The sequence below is a fragment of the Portunus trituberculatus genome, chromosome 19 (assembly GCF_017591435.1).
Source record: "Portunus trituberculatus isolate SZX2019 chromosome 19, ASM1759143v1, whole genome shotgun sequence".
NCBI classification, from domain to species: Eukaryota; Metazoa; Arthropoda; class Malacostraca; order Decapoda; family Portunidae; genus Portunus; species Portunus trituberculatus.
The window spans coordinates 8,660,001-8,679,890 of record NC_059273.1 but is presented as its reverse complement, the minus strand read 5'-3'; the positions used below and the strand labels follow the sequence as shown (position 1 = coordinate 8,679,890).

The 19,890-nt window shown below is 37.7% G+C and overlaps 1 protein-coding gene across 3 annotated transcripts in view; it reads right to left on the bottom strand.

The window, feature by feature from the left end:
- Window positions 1-7,899: 7,899 nt before the first annotated feature.
- The window catches only part of LOC123506149, a 19,969-nt gene continuing 7,978 nt past the window's right edge, over window positions 7,900-19,890 (bottom strand). Inside the window, exons 2-18 of one of the 3 annotated variants that reach the window (XM_045258065.1) lie at window positions 18,323-18,521; window positions 17,978-18,165; window positions 17,635-17,805; window positions 17,237-17,320; window positions 16,162-16,676; window positions 14,541-14,685; window positions 13,730-14,353; window positions 13,498-13,629; window positions 13,199-13,348; window positions 12,917-13,094; window positions 12,138-12,448; window positions 11,837-12,003; window positions 11,406-11,526; window positions 11,126-11,224; window positions 10,108-10,764; window positions 9,741-9,860; window positions 7,900-9,331 (exon numbers count right to left, since the gene is read on the bottom strand). In XM_045258065.1, the coding sequence (XP_045114000.1) occupies window positions 9,230-9,331; window positions 9,741-9,860; window positions 10,108-10,764; window positions 11,126-11,224; window positions 11,406-11,526; window positions 11,837-12,003; window positions 12,138-12,448; window positions 12,917-13,094; window positions 13,199-13,348; window positions 13,498-13,629; window positions 13,730-14,353; window positions 14,541-14,685; window positions 16,162-16,676; window positions 17,237-17,320; window positions 17,635-17,805; window positions 17,978-18,165; window positions 18,323-18,521 (3,963 nt within the window). In that variant the 3' untranslated portion in view covers window positions 7,900-9,229. Of the gene's footprint in view, window positions 9,332-9,740; window positions 9,861-10,107; window positions 10,765-11,125; window positions 11,225-11,405; window positions 11,527-11,836; window positions 12,004-12,137; window positions 13,095-13,198; window positions 13,349-13,497; window positions 13,630-13,729; window positions 14,354-14,540; window positions 14,686-16,161; window positions 16,677-17,236; window positions 17,321-17,634; window positions 17,806-17,977; window positions 18,166-18,322; window positions 18,522-19,890 lie in introns of all 3 variants that reach the window. The other 2 variants (XM_045258063.1, XM_045258064.1) reach the window with 2 other exon arrangements.

Here is a 19,890-nt window from a genome sequence, read left to right as displayed (position 1 = left end):
TCTATAGTTATTTTGTCCAATGACGTGCCACCACCTCTTAACACCACGAGCTGCGCCAATGGGAATTTGCTATATGTATTCGTAGGCGGGTCACAGCTGGGCAGACAGGTGCACAGAGACTCTGTGTGTGCAGTTCATCCATGGCCACCAGTGACATTAGTTGTAAAGGTTGCAAATTTGATTACTGGGAAATCATCGCTCCTGCAATGCAAGTCAGTGTATAATCGAGAAGAGGACCAGCCAGGACCTTCATCCTTTCATTAAGGTATTGTGAGGAGGGTATTGGTAGAGGTAGGGCATATTGTGTGAAGCTATAACAGAACCGATGTGAGGGGAGGTAAACTGCTCCAAAACAAGGATATGGTAGGTTAGGGTTAGGTTAGTGTCTGGGCATCTGGGGGTGGGCACAGCACCCCCCTCGTTAGATTAGGTCACATTAGGTTAGGTTTATGTTAGGGTTAGGTTTGTGTTGTAGGGGGAGTCCAGGGGGCCTGCACCCCTCCCGGCTAGGTTAGGTTTATGTTAGAGTTAGGTTAGTGTTGTAGGGGGGGCTCCGGGGGCACAGGCCTCCCGGTTAGGTTAGGTTTTTGTCCTTATATTTTGTTGGATCGCCATATCTCTCCTCTTTTGGCTCTTCCCCCCAAAACCCCCAATTCCCCAGTCCCCCAAGCTTGTTGGGAGGGAGGAGGGGGAAGGGGAGAGAAAAGGGGGAAGCAGTGGTTCTGTAGTTTTACATATATATATATATATATATATATATATATATATATATATATATATATATATATATATATATATATATGAGAGAGAGAGAGAGAGAGAGAGAGAGGGCGCTTTTACCACGTGGAGACTGGTGAATAAAGTTATAGGATCCATTGTGAAGACCAGCCGATATTTCCTGGACTACACTGAAGACTCCTTTCACTAAACCAGAGAGTGAATGGCAGAAAATGACAAGATAGTAGCTAGAAAGGATTAGGGAAATGTACAAGACCATGGACCAATTATTGCCGACCTCCCATTTTAGTCACATTATCATCTTTGTCAAAATAACAAAACATCGCTTCAACCATTAACTTCAACTTAAATCATTGGCTGTGCCATTATAGACAATATATAAACAAAATCTAAAATCTAGCAATTCGCTCTGCCCCACTTAAACCTAGCCTTTACTACACCACTAACCTTTCCATACACGCAGACCGAGGAAGCCTCTAACTTCCTTGAGGCCGGCTTCTACACAAGGATGAATGCAATTCGTGTTTAACAGTCCTACCCGGCACCTACGAGCAACTCCTGCTGTATCCTTATCGAGACTGAAGCTAGGGCTTGAAGGAATAGTAAACGCATACCAGCATTTTGTTCGAGGCTTCAAATAATAATGAAATATTAAATCTCTCTCTCTCTCTTGCAAAATAAGAAAAAAAAAAAATGCTTAAAAAATCAGATCGATGCTTCGAATGTACTCGTATAAGTCTCTCTCTCTCTCTCTCAAATACCATTTTGATCAAGACTTCAAAAAGGATACATAATAATTTTGCAGGAGAGACAATGAAGGTCGTTTCAGGAAGCTACGTGAACCACAATAGTACTGGCAGATCTAGTACCATATTGTGAAAGAAACATCGCATCCAGCGTGAAGTTGTCAACGACCATTATTTATAGCAATCATAAGGCCATTTAGTTCTGCATCGTGCGCATCATATAATAGCGTAGCGTTGCAGCTGGTATGGATCTGCCCTAAAACATCTCGTAATAAGTCTAATTTGGAACAAATAATCAGCCATATAAGGATCATGAACAATTCCTGGTCTTTTATTTTACTACAATTGTCTTTTATTCGTTACAATTTTACATTTCTTCCCACACATGCTGAGGTGCGCCCATTACAAGACCCTTAGATAGTTAACCAAGTATACATGAGATATACTGCTCTAACTAGCCCTGCAGAGTATAGGCTGCAGTGCGTACCCTTTCTGCACTTGACTTTTTAATATAGCAGTTTTCATTTGCATTAAAAAGACTACACCTCTAATAATATACATCACTCGTAAAAAAAAAAAAATTATAAAAACCTTATTCACTTTTTTCTTTTTACATAGGAAATGCGTTGCTTTCGAAACTTGTCAAGTGGTAGAGTGCATTGAGTTATCACATTCTTGTTTATGCTTCATGTAATTAATACATGTAACATTATAAATACAAAATAGGAGAATTTCTTATGAAGCCAAATCGTTAGGTTCGTTCAGTATGAGATGAAGTACAGTAATGAAGCAACACAGATGCCATGCCATCCCAGCACACCTGATTCTTTCTCGTAGTTGTCACCACATAGAGAAGCAAGTTCATAACTATAAAATCAAGACATAATCGCATACCTATGTACATAGGGATTATGTAATACACGAATGAGTGTCACTATGGTAGGAATGATGGAGGGCTGCAGGGAGGCTAACTGAACACCACTTCCACCAATTACTGGTCATTATGTATATCTTCCAATAAAATAAAAACTGGTTACATGGGGTACGCTAGTAACCTCATTCCTGGCCCAGAGACATTCTTTCTGCCTGTATCTGGCCAGTGTTTTCCAAAACAATTAAAACATTGTAATGTAACAAAGCATTGCAGCGTTCATATAGATGTTCCAAAACCAAATGTTATCAATGCCCTCTGAGGTGATCCACAAGCTGGGTGGGTTTTGGTCTTTTGCCACACTATAGATGCTTAAACATTCTGACATTCTACAAGCCTGGCTACCACTACTCAGGTACTCTAGTCTAAGAGGACAGAGCAAAGATACATATACATAGTTATAGTGTACCTTTATAGCCAAGAGCTTAATGGTACACTGTATGCATTGTGACACAGGAAGGAACTTCCCTCCTGACTGTTAATCTTCTCCATACATTTATCTGGAGTCTGTTACAGAAGCCAGCTGTGAGACATGGAATAGGTATGTAGGTACTATATTCAAAGTAGTATTTTATACTCATTATTAGATATGTGATGGTCAGCTACACTTTTCTCTATGATGCTGTTTTAGGGAAGTAATACTATAAATTTAGAATGAAATTAAAATACCTTGTTGCAGCTTCTAGTCCAACATCTTGAGTTGTGTGCAATGTATTCTTCATTATGCTGTGCCTATGCCTGTCCCATCAATTTTCTTAAATATTATCATACAGAAATATACATTAAATTAGTTATCAAAGTTATAAAAATAAACAGACTTACAATTACCACACCCTCTACTGACAACGATAATCTTCACAATCAGTTCATGGTCATAAAACCTAAGGTGGAAAATGAAAATCAATGCAAAGCAAATGAGGGATGAAATATGAAGTTGTGAAATGAACCTTATGGCCGATGGAGAGTTTCTTATCAAATAATGATTGAGTAAATGACTATGTATAGATACTTGCTTTCCACAATAAAAGAAAATACAAGACTGAAAATAATTCAACAACCAAACCTTCCTGGAAATAACAATTCATATACTACTACATTTAGCTTCCAAATATATAGTATGTTGTGTACCTGCCAGCACATAACAAACTGAGTCACATTTACATACGCTGCTTCACAAAAACTTGTTTGCATGACGTACATTATCATTTCAACTTTATCTAGTAGTACAAATTTTTCTCTGAACAGCAACCACTATAATATATAAAAATTATTTTTTCTCATTTTAATTATAAGTTGAAAATGTATCATAATAGTAATAGAATATATTAATTTTCTCTACATTTGTGTTCCATACTATGTACTTCAAAAGTTTTATCCACTCTTTCGTTCAAAAGATGGAAAATGTATGTTATCATCATATAATCTGTCAGTAATTAATGTGGCATACAACATCAGCTGGAAAGCTACAAATAAAAATTCATGCACCTGAAATTGTAAATAAAGATGCATGTGAATACAATAATGAGTTGTGTCTTGACAGGTGTCATAAACAGTCAGTAACCCACAAAGATCTTAACACTTTGAAGCCACATGTGTGAAGTGGAAGGACAGAATGGTGCAGTATGTGAGAGAAAGGGATCAGAGGAAGACAGATGTGGAATAGATCATGCAAGGAAGGAATTCATGACAGGGATTGATTTTTCTGTCCTGGCTATACACAGATACATGGATGGATAGAGATTAATGGGTGGATATAGAGAGATAGACAGATGTAGAGATAAAATAAGACTGGAGTAGATGGGTGGATGGAGATAAACAGATATGTTTGGGACTTTAGGAATATTGATACTCAAGGCACAAAATTACATTGCCAGTGGTCCATTGGAAAATCTGATCTTCACTAACTGACCCTCAACTGAAGATCCTTTTCTGTTCAGTTAATGTTGATATGGTAATGAGGATGATGAAGAGGTAGAGAGGGGAAAGATAGCAAGAACTGATGCTGCTTACCAAAGGAGCTGCATGATTCATAAGGCAAATATATATGAAATTGGTAATTTCGCTGTTGAATGAAATGTGTTTTGCCATATGGATCAATCCAAGCAATGCTTATTCCTATAAATTCTTTGGGAACATTTTCAAGCTTGATGATCATGGAAATCTTTCAAATATCTCTATGCATAATTCAAAGATTTATGAATGATATCAGTTACAAAAGGAAAGTCAGTCTCCACTATACCTGCATCACTGCAAGTTATTAAATACGTTTTTCATTTAATATAAAGAAATATTTGCCAACTACTTCATTGGTAAGTTCCTTTTACATACATATTTTTTCTTAAACAAGTAAAATACTAATCTATAAATAGGAACACACACACACACACACACACACACACACACACACACACACACACACACACACACACACACACACACACACATATATATATATATATATATATATATATATATATATATATATATATATATATATATATATATATATATATATATATATATATATATATATATATATATATATATATATATATATATATATATATATATATATATATATATATATATATATATATATATATATATATATATATATATATATATATATATATATATATATATATATATATATATATATATATATATATATATATATATATATATATATATATATATATATATATATAAATAGTCTACAGTCATACAACAATGACATCTTTGAAGGTCAGCTGAGCTAAATGTGTCTACACACATCCTTGTACATTCACAAGCATTAACTAATATCTTAGTTTTGTTTTCTAAAGAATGGGGGACTACATCATATCACTCTTGCAATAATTTAATACAACTCCCTACATGCAACTGGCACTGCATCACACACTGAGTTGAAGGCTGTGACATGTTTCATACATGTAGTAGTAGTTTTTCTTATACTTGTTTCTCAAGTCTGAGGAAAGTTTTTCATTTAATCATTTTCATTAGAGGTACATACAATTATGTACCATAATACAAATCTGTAAAATATTTCTTCATAAAATACAAAAACATTTTCTTAACATTTCCTTACATTCACTTCTTCCAACACATCTGTACTCGCCCAACACATCAAGATTACCTCCTTTAAGAGGTAATCTTGATGTAACATCCTCCATATTTTCCTTATCATTATGACACAAGTCTTTGGTAACACATGCTAATCATGTTGCATCTTCAGATGGAATGAAATCTGTGTTTCAAAGAACATGCAACTCCAATAAAACTATCATTGTACAGACCCTTCAAATGATCTTTAAGGTAAAAGATGTAAACTATAAATCTTCCTCCTAAACAAACACTCCTAATGGCCTTGAAAGACCAGTGATATTACTGCCATCATAGCACAATGAACAAAAATTCTTCTTAAAATGCAACTTGTAAACTGTACAACTAATGATAGACAGAAATATATCTAATGGAATTCTTGAAGACATCTTTACTGTAACATGAAGTGATACAAGAAGCTTGAGAATAAGTAATGAACATACATGTCAAACAAAGCTTAATCCAATTTTTTTTTTCTTTACATTATGTTGTTAAGACTCATTTGGTGATCTCAAACATATACATATATGTGTTGTGTAAGTATTACAGGTAATCATTTCATAAATAAATACAACAAAATGCTTGTATGGTACTCTGACTTCATGAAAATGCATGATGTCAAACTTTGAGAATGTGACAGATGAAATATATATATATATATATATATATATATATATATATATATATATATATATATATATATATATATATATATATATATATATATATATATACATATATATATATATATATATATATATATATATATATATATATATATATATATATATATATATATATATAAGATGCTTGAATGATGGACATTAAGATGTAAGAGCAATGATGCAACACAAAATTTACATAAATTTATGACATGTAGACATGAATAAAATGAAAAGTAACAACTGTACAAAACATTGACCTAACACTAAATTATGGATATCATGAATGCAATAGAATAATTGACAATACATTTTGAATAAAATCAAAATGAGATAAAACAAGAATGCAGTACAAACCTTGAAGAGTTAAAGGTGTACTCTGTTCATCTTGCTAAAAATGTGTACAAAAAAGTGCTATTTTCCCATGGGATAACAGAACCTATGGGACACTGAGACAAAGGAGCCTTGATGGTGAAGAACTTACAGCAATACTCTTGGAGAATGATTGTGAACTACACAAATGAAACTATATACTTCACTCTCACTTACTGACCATAAGGCAAGTTTTTATACCATGGTAGCTTAGAAATGACTAATTTCAATTTGTAAGAGCATGAGTAACAACTTACACTTGTCTTCCTCTCATTATGTCAGACACAAACAATATATAAATATCTTCCAACTATTTGTTTCAAGTAGATGCTAAACATATAGTTCATTAAAAAATATCCAGAACTTTTGAACTGTACTGAGCCTCAGTCTCTGCAGATTGGTATGAGATTTTATATCAAGACTGACAAATAGCTCATAAGTACCCTGTATGAAATAAAGCTTGGTAAGCATCACTTCTCTAACTCTGCATGACTTTCCATATTCTATTGTACTTGGAATCTTCTACAAAAAATTATTTTGAAAAAAAAAAGGACCTTAATAAATTTTAAGAATATCAAGAATGTCACTAGTTGAATTCTACTGTAAAAAGATTTGCAATTCCATGGAAGCCCTGAGGTACACAATAGAATCTGAAGACAGAAAAAATTGTGGATTTGTTGAGATGTATCATGTAAAAATTCCTCAAACACTGGGAAATGAGTGAAGCCTTGTGATCAGTAAGGAGGGATTGTGACCTCCAATATGAAAGTATACTGGTGAAGATCCCTACTGGGATTCAACAAAAGAAACTATTTGGATCACATCACATGTGTCCTGGCAAGGCCATGCATCAAACTCTCCAGTCCATGAGACTACCATGACTCTGATATAATCCCTCAAAGCCACAACATTTGTTCTCTTGGCTGTCAATGTGTGCAACACCTTAAGTTTATACGTCATGTATCTACACTGATAAAGGGCAGGAATTTTTCACTGCTGGCAAGATATACAACATACTTGGAATGCTGCAATTTGGAAACTTTTCTTTACTGCAAGAAACAAAGGCAGCTGCCAATATTGTTGCCAGAGTAGTTTACATATTATCACGGCAAGTTGTTAAGGCCACAATATCATGATAAATATATATGTAGTATTTCAATTCATCACTCATTACAGAAAAGGTTCTTTGTATTATATCTACAATGGTAAATAAGATAGTATCTAATTTACAGTAATACTTACAGCCATATCACGACTTCAGGCACACTTATTCATACCTGAATCTTAAATATTACCTGTGATCACATAAAATTTGTAAACATAATCAATAAAGACATTTAAAAATATATAATGCATAGACTGGATTTAATAAATAACTTTTGACAACTAACATTTAGTAAATAAATAATATTCTCTGACTCAGCACAATTTCCATGCCTCTGAACAAGGGAACACCATCCTTCTCAGTCTCAAACCACTCAGCATGACAATGCTCATGGGGAGCAACAGCCTCTCCAGCACCTTCAGGGAGAAACATGGCAATGGATCTCAACCATGGAAGGACCTGTGACTTTTCCTCTGGGAACATGAACAATAACACCCTTCAGCACCCTGTCTATATTCATCCACATAAATAATACTGCCTATCTGCCATCAAGAAATGACTGACTCTTAGAAATGCTTCAAAGATTAAATAATGCATTTTCCATAATAACATAAACATAGACAATGCAAAAATGTCTGATAATGCACCTTACAGTAGTTGGTGTCTGGTAATGCACCTTATAATAGTTACAAGTTCATAGACTGCAAATGTTTAGAGCAAAATTCTAGGTGGTAGGATGGGTACATCATACAAGTACTGCATTAGCCAATGTTCCATCAACACACTGTAGTTATCTCAAGTATCATATTACACAGATGAAAGTGTTGCAGCACAAAAGTATAAAACATCAAAGACAAATACTGCAAACAGCATTCCATAGCAGAACTGTTTTTGAAACCTCATACACAAGTGAAATGCAGAACACTGCAGTACCAATGTGTCTTCAAATAACTGAACATTTAATTCTAACCACACTATAAAAAAAATCCATGAATCATTAGATATGAAGAACAAAGTCTTCATCAGGATATAAGAAATCTGTTAAGCAGGTGGTGTTGTGGTGGTGTCCTCTCCATAGTGTAGTTCCTGTGTTTCCAGCTAAGGTGCAGCACACCTAGTATCCTTTGTTATTTCTAGTTACTATAAAACATGTATCTTAGTATATCCATGAAAATACCTGAAAGCATGTTACAGCTATATAAACATGTTTTTTTTTTTTTATTTAAGTAAATGAGAAATTCTGTCTTCTACATTCAGCAGCTGCAAAATTATCAATATTAAATGCCTTTTCTTCTACAGTGATGCACAAAGGAATTAACTTCTTAAAGCTCTGTATTGTCACATGACTAGAGGTTAATGTCCTAACAAGATACACTCTTAAGTTGATGAGTATTAATGTATTATCTTATAATCATCTAGTGTTCTCAAATTTCTTAACACATCTGATTACACTCAATTATGAAGAAAAAAATGCACACAAACAACCACCTTTATCTTGGTGTCAGCGGCTGCCAGCAGGATGCACATCAAGCCTTCCTGGAGTAGTGGTGAGTTCTCTCCACACATCACAACTTTACAAATGCAGGAGAGACCACCCATTACTGGATATCTGTGAACCTTCCAAGAGGAACTGCTGGACACCTGCATCTTCCACCCGCCGCAGGGGAAACTCAACCTGTGTCAAGGTGTTTTATATAAGTGATGGTGATGACACTTCAGTAATGGAAGGACTTTTATGATAACTAGATTACTTCTTGTCTTTTTAAAAATTACTGCTATGCTGTACTGGTATCCATCAATTTCTAAGAAGATAATACGATATCACTACAGCTATCCTTTCTTCCCTAATCATGGTATTAGTGTGTGTGTGTGTGTGTGTGTGTGTGTGTGTGTGTGTGTGTGTGTGTGTGTGTGTGTGTGTGTGTGTGTGTGTGTGTGTGTGTGTGTGTGTGTGTGTGTGTGTGTGTGTGCAGACATATTATTCAAACTTTATCAAGAGGCAAAAAACATTTCATTACAATCTGACAAGCTAGTATCTATCAGCACATTTTTGAAAACAGACCATGAGGATGGAAGCATTGTACCTCAGAGCAGGACTGCCAGGTGTTGGCCAGTGAAGCCAGAAACTGTTGCAGCTGTCCCCCTGAGCGGAAGTAAATTGCCCAGTCTCCAGAAATCTCCCCAGCTTCACTACACTCAAACTCCTGAAAAGAGAGTAAACAGCGCATAAATTTCAAACTTACTCTACTTTTTATTGCTCACAGCACCTCAATATTAGACTCACCATCACTTTATATAACCTTTCACAATCATCAAAACCAACCTTTCTTTCATATTCATTTTTTTTTCCTAAGCTACCCTGCTTTCTAACTCACAAGTACTGCTTATGATCTTTTAATTCACCTGTTTCCAATTATTCTACTCTATGAGCCACAAAGACATAGGACTCACCAAGAGGCAAGTAGTTGGGCACTCAGCATAGATTGAGACAGAGGATAAATGTTCCAGTGCACTTATTGTCAAAACCTTCACTTCTCCTGTGTATCTAAAGCTTTCAGTATTGTGGGGATTTTCTTCCTCTCTCATTTTCTCAACTGGGATGTTCTGTATTGATAACTTCCTTTGAGGAGATGGTGGTGATGGCTTTTCAATGTTATGTTGCTTCTCGCTAGCTGTTTCCAAGTCTAGAAGTCTTGAAAGACTGTTCTGGCGGAGATGAAGACTTTTGCGTGCTGGAGACAAACACTTCTCCCCACGAGAAATGCGGCGAACAGGACTACCAGGAACTGAGGATGTGCCACTGACATGGTTCAAGGAGCTTAAAGAAGAGCTTAGGGGTTTACGTTCTTTGAGGTGAAGAAGATGCATGTTCTTTAGTTTCTCTGGTTCCTTCTTTTCCAAAGGGAGCTGAACCTGAGGAGCTTGTGAGCTGGAAGAAGCATCAACAAGCTGCTGTGAGGTGGTACCAGAGTTGTCTTTCTCACTGCTGTTGGAATCAAGCTGAGGGGGTGGACCAAGGAACAGATCTGACTGCTGCGCCAACAATACCCCAGACTCCAGCAAGACCACACGGCAAGGCATCTGTGTCCTCTCACTGATGTCTCGTACCTGAAATTACAGTGAATTAAGCAAGTTAAGAACATTAAATGCATTTCATAGTTGACAGAAAGGTTGACATTTTAATAATTGGAATATCTATATGGACTAAATCAGATAATTGACAATAAATTAAACTTATCTTAATCATAATTCATATTTTAATAATGAAATTTTTCATATCCCTTCAATCTAATGGCATTCACTTATCCTTAGATCCTTCAATACAGTTTATTGTATTTTCCCTTGTTCTGAATACTTTTACAAAAATAATAATAATAATAAATTAGTTACTGGTTCTATTGAAAAATCAAAACTTGTTGCAGATGCTAACATGATAATTTCACCTTGAGGTACAGGAGAGTAAACTTACACCACTGTTGATGATGGTGAGGAAGGCCTGCAGCCAAAGAGAGGCCTGGTGTTCATCAGAGGCTGCCAACATCAAGGGAGCTTCTTTCTTTCTCAGCAGCTGAATCATGCCAAGCTCATTAATGTGGCTCATCATATCTTTCCAGAAAGTTTTATAGTTGAAAAATAGATAAATAAATGAATACAGAATAACTCTGCTCTAGTAGGCAATGAATGTTAGAAAGTTACAAGAGATAAACTGATTTTCAAAGAAATACTATGAAAGGCAACAAGTACTATACCTGGAAGGCATGTGGTCGCTGACTTGAGGAGAGACGCACACACCCCACACACTGCACCACCTCCACTATCATGTGAGGCAGCCTCTCCCGTGCATCATTGAACTGGTATAGCACTCCAGCTCTGTCAGGACATGTATGGCAAATATCAAATGAAGACAAATGAGGTCTGACAGGGAACTTTCACTACAACAAGCCACACTACTCTCACATACGTCAATCAATATATGAAATGTATGGTATACAAATCAGTTGTTAAAAACTTCTTTCTTGACCAAATTTTGTTAATGTACAGCAGAATGAATGCTGTATAATCTTGTCTTTATTCTCTCATTCACTTTCCTCTTACTTTCACACTAATTTTGTCCATCATACATTTATTGGAAGATCTATATAGTAACCCAACATGATTAAGAAACTCTCCACAAACTCACTTGAGTATGAAATAGGCAGGCCTCCAGGGCATCAGAAGGCCAGGGGGCTTAAACATAAGGGAGCCTTCCTTGGTGGGACCAAGCGGGCCATACACTGAGTCACCTCCCCCAAGGCTGCTGCCATCCTCCCAGTCCACCAGCCAATAACCAACCACTTCAGGAGACTCCTGCACAAATGACACATAATTTTATGTGCAATCTGTGTTTTTACTTTCAAATACAAATATCTTACTTAATTATATAATACTATAGGTATTTTATTACTTGTAAGTAAAAAGAAATTCATAAGGAAGAATCCCACCTGGAGACGAAGTCTGGACTTCAACCATCTGCTAAGTCCTGACAGTTCCCAAGCAGGATGTACCACCACTGCTGGAAGGCTCTGCTCCAGATAAGCTCCATTCCAGCGAGAGTATCCTCCAGCAAAGGAATAAAATCGGTTTTGCTTCTGCAGCTCCAACTCCACAGGATGAGTGTGCTCCATCCCAGTGGAACCCTTGATGGTGCCCCCAGACCTCTGGCTTGTGTTGCAGGACTCAGGTTCCTCATGCCCAGAGGTTTGGCTCATGTTCAGAGATGCATCACTGATACTTGATAGTGACTGGACCATGTCTGATGAAGTGGGAGTTTCATCTGATAATGAATTACTTAAGTCTGAAGCATGTCGACTTGAGTCTGTGGAACCTAGAATGACGTCTGATGATAAGTGACTAATATCATTGGATACTTGACTAGCATCAGATGACGCTCTGCTTAGCTCACCAGATGTGTGGCTTGCCTCAGACTGACTGGAGTCATTGGACATATCACTGATGTCTGTTGATAATTGGCTGGCATCAGTTGACTCTTGACTAGAATGGGCAGATCCTGGAGTCACTGCGGGGGATGCTTCACTACTCTCAGAGGACTCCTGACTAACATCAACAGTTTTCCTAGAGTCCCATGCATTAAGGAGGGATTCCTCTAACAGGGAATTGGAGAAATTATCAACACACTCCCTAGTGAATTCTTGAAGAAAGCCTTTCCTTGTGGAAGGTTTCAAGTCTTTCTCCAATGGTGGAGCTGGCACCGGTCTCATACCTAGTTTTCCTGAGAGGAAATGGCGCCGGATGGCAAGCTCCAAGGAATTCATAAGGCTATGAGTAACATCAGGATCTCCAACTTCCAGCTGGACACCAGGAAACGCTCCCGTAACAGAGAAATCCTCCCGCATTGCTTCCTTACTCAGGACACAAACCCAAAGGTCATTTGCTCCCACCTGAAAATATTGAATAATTTTATTCCTGTTTTACAATCCTGCCACTGTATAAAATCATAACCAGGAACTCTGAGATTACCATTATAACACTGTTCTAAACTTACAATGATGGTATGGATGTCGGCATATTTCAGTGTGTGGCGAGGCTTTGCTCCTCTTGGCAGCGGTGCAACAACATAGAGAGCGTGAGAAGACAGAACTACTTGTACCCCAACATTCTGTCCTGTACTATGGCCTTCCCTCAAACTGAACATCTGATGACAAAATTATTCTCCATTAACAATGAACAATGTTCACTATATTTCCATATTTATGAATTCAACACATGGTTTTGTATTTCATTTCACATGTGCATAACAAATAACCAAAAGTTGAATCAACTGAGATATGAACTTTTCCTTACTCTATAAAATTTTTCCTCTTCAGAAGTAAACAATTGATTAGTAAACCTTTGTTTACTGAAAGGATCCACCTGAGTCCCAGGAAGTGTGAGGTTCGACTGGCCCTGTGCTACTTCAAGAGCAAGTCGCTCCTCCTGTAAGTACAAGAAAGAAATTCAGTTACCATATACAGACTTGAGAATATATGCCAGAGAAATATGTCCATCATGCAATTAGTTGTTACTTCTTTCTAACCTCTTCCTTGAAAGCAGATGGGTCCACTTTAGCAGGAATATGAAGACTGGGCCATCTCTTTTCTTCTTTATAGAACTGTTTGTATAGTTGCCTCCGGTCAGCCAAATTTGAATGATGTATCTTGGAATAGCAGCCCCTTCGCTTGGGAAATCTCTGGAGGCTGGAATTTTTACTGCCTGTCTGCCATGTTTGAATGTCACTTTGATTGAGATAATCTTGTCTTCTTTTTGGCCTTGTACCTGTTGGTCTCTGTGTGTCACCAGCCTTATAATCTTGGTATATCCGGGATATTAGCTCCTCTTTTCCTATCTTTCCATCTTCATGGAAGCCTTCCTTCAGCATCTCCTGGCCTATTTTAGTCAGCTCCTCCCACCGTACCCCATCAATGATATCACTGTGGTGGGAGAAACACCCAACCTGAGGGTCTGTCTCCTGTGTTGCTTTCTTCTCCTGCTCACTGTCCAAGGACTCCCCTGTGGGCACATCACTGGCATTGTTGTTGTTACTGTCATCACTGACACTGTTATTATTGTTATTGTTCTGAAAGAGACTGGTGATGGACTGATGCAGTGGAGGATCTTCCTGGCCTTCTGGAGGAGCTCTCTCACTCAACACAGGACTGGACTGCAATGAATAGTGAAGTCATTATTATAAAGACTAACACATTCCTGTTTCAAAATGATAGCTTTTAATCATTAGCACTTTTCATTGTTACTATTATTGTTTTTCATGGTCTCATAATTTATATTCATTTTTCTGACATACATATAAATAAATAGTAAAGAAAACACAGTTAAAATAAAAGACCTGCCTGGTCAAAGGAGGAGAAAAGTTCATCCAAGGACAGAGTCATGGGCAGCATCCCCTGAACCTTGAGGCTGGATAAAAGCTCTTTCAGGTCACTCAGGTCCCGGATCTCCATGCCTCTCCCTGAGCTGCTGCACAAACTTAGTCGCCTGCAGAAACAATCACCATCAAGTGTCTTTATAGTGTGGTAAGACATAGTCTGAATACTATTTATCTACATCTGACATTAACCCCAAAGGACTCCTTTCATGGCACTGTTACAATAGAAGTGGTCCCATTAATTCTTGTTCTGGGAGTGAAGTGTTTCATGCTCTACTGATCCTCTCATCCTCCTCTCAGTCCTTTCTCTCTCATACACTCTAACATTAGGCACTTTCCAATTCAACTGGAGACAGTCCTCTTATATTACTATATTCATATTTACTCTTCATCACCTCACTCAGGCTCTCTGCCACTATTTCTATGTATTTGAGCATTATAAGGATTCTCTACTATTCTACCTATATGTTTCATTCGTTCATCTTTTCCTGGCCATTCCATCCATTTACTTTAAATTTTCTTTGTATGACAAGGACTTCTCATATACTGTAACTCATTACAGTAACTTTGATCCTAAACTTTTACCTTTCACTCCACACACACAAACTCTCAATTGCCCATCAATCAGTTTTTCTAATTCTTTTTTATCTACTTATTTACTTTATATTATTTCCAAGCTTACTCTCTTTTGTATAAATACTAGAAATACAACCACTTTCCTTCCCTGCACAACTTCCTTCACAAGACTACTTTTACACTTCCTAGAACATTCATCATAATTCATACAAATACCTCAAGCAACAATGAATTCTAATTAACTCACAAAAACAACATGATGAGTATACACATACACAAGATACTACAGGCAAAAGTCAACTGGCCCATAATCACTATGACTTCTTCCTCTAGCCCATATAACCTTCATCCTTATCATCCCAAGGTGGTAACTCTCATCTTTCTTCCCTTGACCTATCTCTGTAATGTAACTATCACTGCATGACATACTAATGAATAACTAAATAAACAAATAATTAAAGCTGCCTCAAGAAGCAAAAATAACTTCTATGTAACAATCAAATAGGCTATATAACTGCTACTGCCAGGGGTGTGGAGTCGGATTTTCAATTTTTTTTTACATCAGGGATGGTGGCCAAGGGAAAAGATTAAGCAAAAAGCCCACTAGTTGCCACACCCAAAAAAGACGAAAGTTAAGTCGAGTCAATCCAAAATAAGTGTACTTGACGATTATATAATTATCATAAATCAATAAAAATTATCTTTATATGTAGTGCTTGATTGGACACATCCTCCACAAAGTCAATTTCTCCCAATTTGTAGGAATCTCCAATCTCCATGAAGTGGAATCTTTACTCGAAAATTTATCCCGTAAAGGAGTCGGAGTCACTCATATTTTTACCGACTCCGACTCCAACTCTGACTCCAATTCCGACTCCGACTCCGACTCTGGCCAAAAGTAGCCGACTCCTCGACTCCGACTCCGACTTCACACCCCTGGCTACTGTGTATGTTAGTTAAATAGAGGAATCATCATAACATCTCTCATTGACAAACTGCATATATCTTACTTGTGCATGGTTTTGTTGTTTGACTCAGTCTCCAAGGTATCTGTGAAAGAGACCCGCTTCTCACTGTTCTTAGTGGAGGACACATTCTGCCGAAGGACAACTTTGGGCTCTACTCCAGTGTAGTCATTTTCTTGTTGACCACATTTACTTTCCTCGGTGCTCTTTGTCTCCACACAACTTGACCGGGTATCATTCACTGTCACAAACTTTTCCCTACAACCTTGTGTCTCTACATTATCTGCCATGAGTCTAGAACAGCCTTTTGTATTTTCTTTATTTCTTGCAGCACTATCACCTTCCTTACAATAATTATCACAGTTTTCCCCACCAGACTGAGGTGCTTCAGTTCTGTCATCCAATGGTACACTCGCCTCACCACAAAGGGAGCCTCCAGTGCTCCTGTGATGTTCATTTTCCTTCTTCTTCTCTGAGCTTGCAGGCGTGGAAGTGATAGGTGTGGTGCCAGCTGAAGAATTCTGTGAGGAGGACCTACTCTGCCTCTTTCTTCTCGACACCTTTGGAAAGAAAAAAGTTTTTTTAAACTTAATCATCTTGTTTGTTGTGGATCAAGCCACAATAATGTCTCAGACTTTTACAGTCAATGTCTCTCTCTCTCTCTCTGATGTGTCATAGCTGATTAGATACTGCTTATCTCACCTCCTCAAGGTAGATTTCATAAAATGGGCTTGAAATAGATAATATACATTATTACTTTTACAATTAAAGTCTTTTCATACACTCACATAATACAGTAATAACATAATAACTGAGAAAACATACCTCTGTTGATTATTTTAGACTAGATATTCAAACTTTCCACATGTTAAACAGAAAATTTGTTACAACTTAAAATGGTGACAAATTACTATTTTGGGCATGTAAACATGCAAAAACAAAGTTAGAATGGCAAGTAATCAAAAAAAGAACTATAGGACAATCTTACAAAGATCTAAAAGGATGCTACACTTTTTGTGCCATAAGCAAAGATTAAAGATTGCATCAACCAATCACTGAAGTCCCATCAAAAGCATGAAACCATCAAGCAGAGAGATGGGAGGGAGGGACACTTAACTACCTTCGGAATGTGTTCAATGTGAATGGATGTATCCAAGTCCTCACATCTTGGATAAGAGACTGGAGCCTCTTCCTCAACAGAAAGCTGAAAGAAACCAGTTAAACTCCTGTTCAAGCAGACCATAAGACTAGCTCTTCATCAGTGCAAACCAAATGATGAAAGCCTCTGGAGCACAACTATGCATGACTCACCACATCTCCCCTTTCTCCTCATGCCTTTCAAAAAATATAATGAAAAGCATATTTTATTTCTTCATTTTCTTTACTCTCTCTCTCTCTCTCTCTCTCTCTCATATATATATATATATATATATATATATATATATATATATATATATATATATATATATATATATATATATATATATATATATATATAGAGGCTAGTTTTGTACCTACCCAATTCTCCTCAAGAGCTTCAGAACAGGTGGTATCCAGGTCAAGGGGGTCCTGCAGTGAAGGAGAGGGGAGGGAAGAACCCATGCTGGTCAAGGAAATGCTCATTGAGTTCATACTTGTTCCAGAGGAGCTGCCGAGGCTGCCCTCTGCCTGCATCCATCCAGGCACATCCTGCGAACAGAATAATTTTCACCACATGCAGATGAACTATGTACATATGTGACCAACAGAGTAACAATTAAAAGTGTGAAAATATTTGAGAAGTGGACAGTAGTAAAGAAATGGTCATGGTGGATGGCATGGAGAAGAGACAGGTTAATAGGTGGATCCATCAAGGCCTCACCATAGGTATGGCAAACTTGAGGTGCTCCAGGCCAGCTGCAAGCATGAGCAGCAGGTGGGCACGGTGGGGGTCCCGCAGCAAGCCATGAGCCTCATAGTGAGCAGCCAGCAGTCCAGTGTGGGATGTGAGCACATGTATATAGTTTTCAAGCTGCCCTTCATTGAGGCAGAGACAGATCCAGGATCGACCTACATGAGGTAGGGATGGGAAACATTTTAGAAAAAGCTGACAGATTAATAGGTAAATCTGTTACTAAAGAATTTTGTGATTGTAACTAAATATAATTTGACCCTGCTTGGTGATTACTTATTATTGCATGGTGTGAACTAATGCAGTAAAACCTACCTCTGGTGAGTGGCTTAGTGGCATATGGGAGGGAGGTGATGGTGCTCAGGGAGGGTCGGTCCAGCAATGTAGAAACCACAGGCCAATAGCCGTGGCCAAGGGAGCGAAGGCCATGGAGGAGGGCGGCATCCAGACTTAGCACCAGCCACCGTCCTGTGCATGCCCTCACGCACCCAACGCCACACCATTCCAGCTGAGCCTGAGAGATGCAAGTGTAGTGTTACTTCATCTGTCTATGCATCAACTGTTATATTTCAGAAAGAATACAATTTCACACTCTTTTTCAATCAATCAGTGATGTAGTTCCTGATATGCACAAGTAGCGGAAGGATAGTCACAACTGATCAAAGTGAACCTCAATTTTTAAACATAGACTAGTGAAGTGTCATACTATTTAACATCTTGAGTGACCTACCACCTCCAAGTTAATCAATGCCATCAGAGACAAACATTATTGTAATTCAATAATATATAACTAACAAAAGTATGACATTTTCTTTGGTGTGAATTATGTTTAAATTGTGAAACTGTAACCTATGACACACTGACACAACATTATCTAGTTAAAGGCTAGCTAATTCCTACTTGTATAAAGACAAAAAATCATTCTGCTTCAGCTTTTGTACATATTGTAGGATGACCCGGTAATTAATACAACACATGTATATCTTGTCTAGTGTAGATACACTGTTGGAAATCACATAATATTTGATAAACCTAAGAGTACAGACAAGAGAAATCTCATAAATTGGGTCAATAGACTTATGCTTAACAAAGGAAAATGTGTGTGTAATTCACCACGGTCGCCTGCTGGTCACCCAGCCAGTCTTCCCCATTACGGAGCAAGCTCAGAGCTCATAGACCGAACTTTGGGTAGGACTGAGACCACAACACACACTCCACACACCGGGAAAGCGAGGCCACAACCCCTCGAGTTACATCCCGTACCTATTTACTGCTAGGTGAACAGGGGCTACACATTAAGAGGCTTGCCCATTTGCTTCGCCGCTTCCTGGGACTCGAACCCGGGCCCTCTCGATTGTGAGTCAAGCTTGCTAACCACTACACTACGCGGCGTGTGTATTTACTTAGTTGTAGTTTTACAGGGCCTGGGCTTTATGCTCGTGTGGCCCTGTCTCCATATCTACACTTATCCAATTTTCCTTTAAAACTATGCACACTCGTTGTTGACACAACACGCAAACTGTTCCAAGTCTCACCACATCTTTGCGGGAAACTAAAAAAAAAAAAATAGTTTCCCGTAAAGATGTGTTGAGACTTGTAACAGTTTGAGTGAGGAAGTGGTGTCAGCAACGAGTGTGCATAGTTTTAAAGAAAAATTGGACAAGTGTAGATATGGAGACGGGGCCACACGAGCATAAAGCCCAAGCCCTGTAAAACTACAACTAGGTAAATACAACTACAATTAGGTAAATACACACACAAAAACAAAAAAAAAATGGCTACAAGAATGGTTCCAGAATTTAAAGGGATGACATATGAGGAGAGACTAAAAGCTATGGATCTACCAACCCTGGAGCAGAGAAGAGAGAGAGGGGATCTGATAC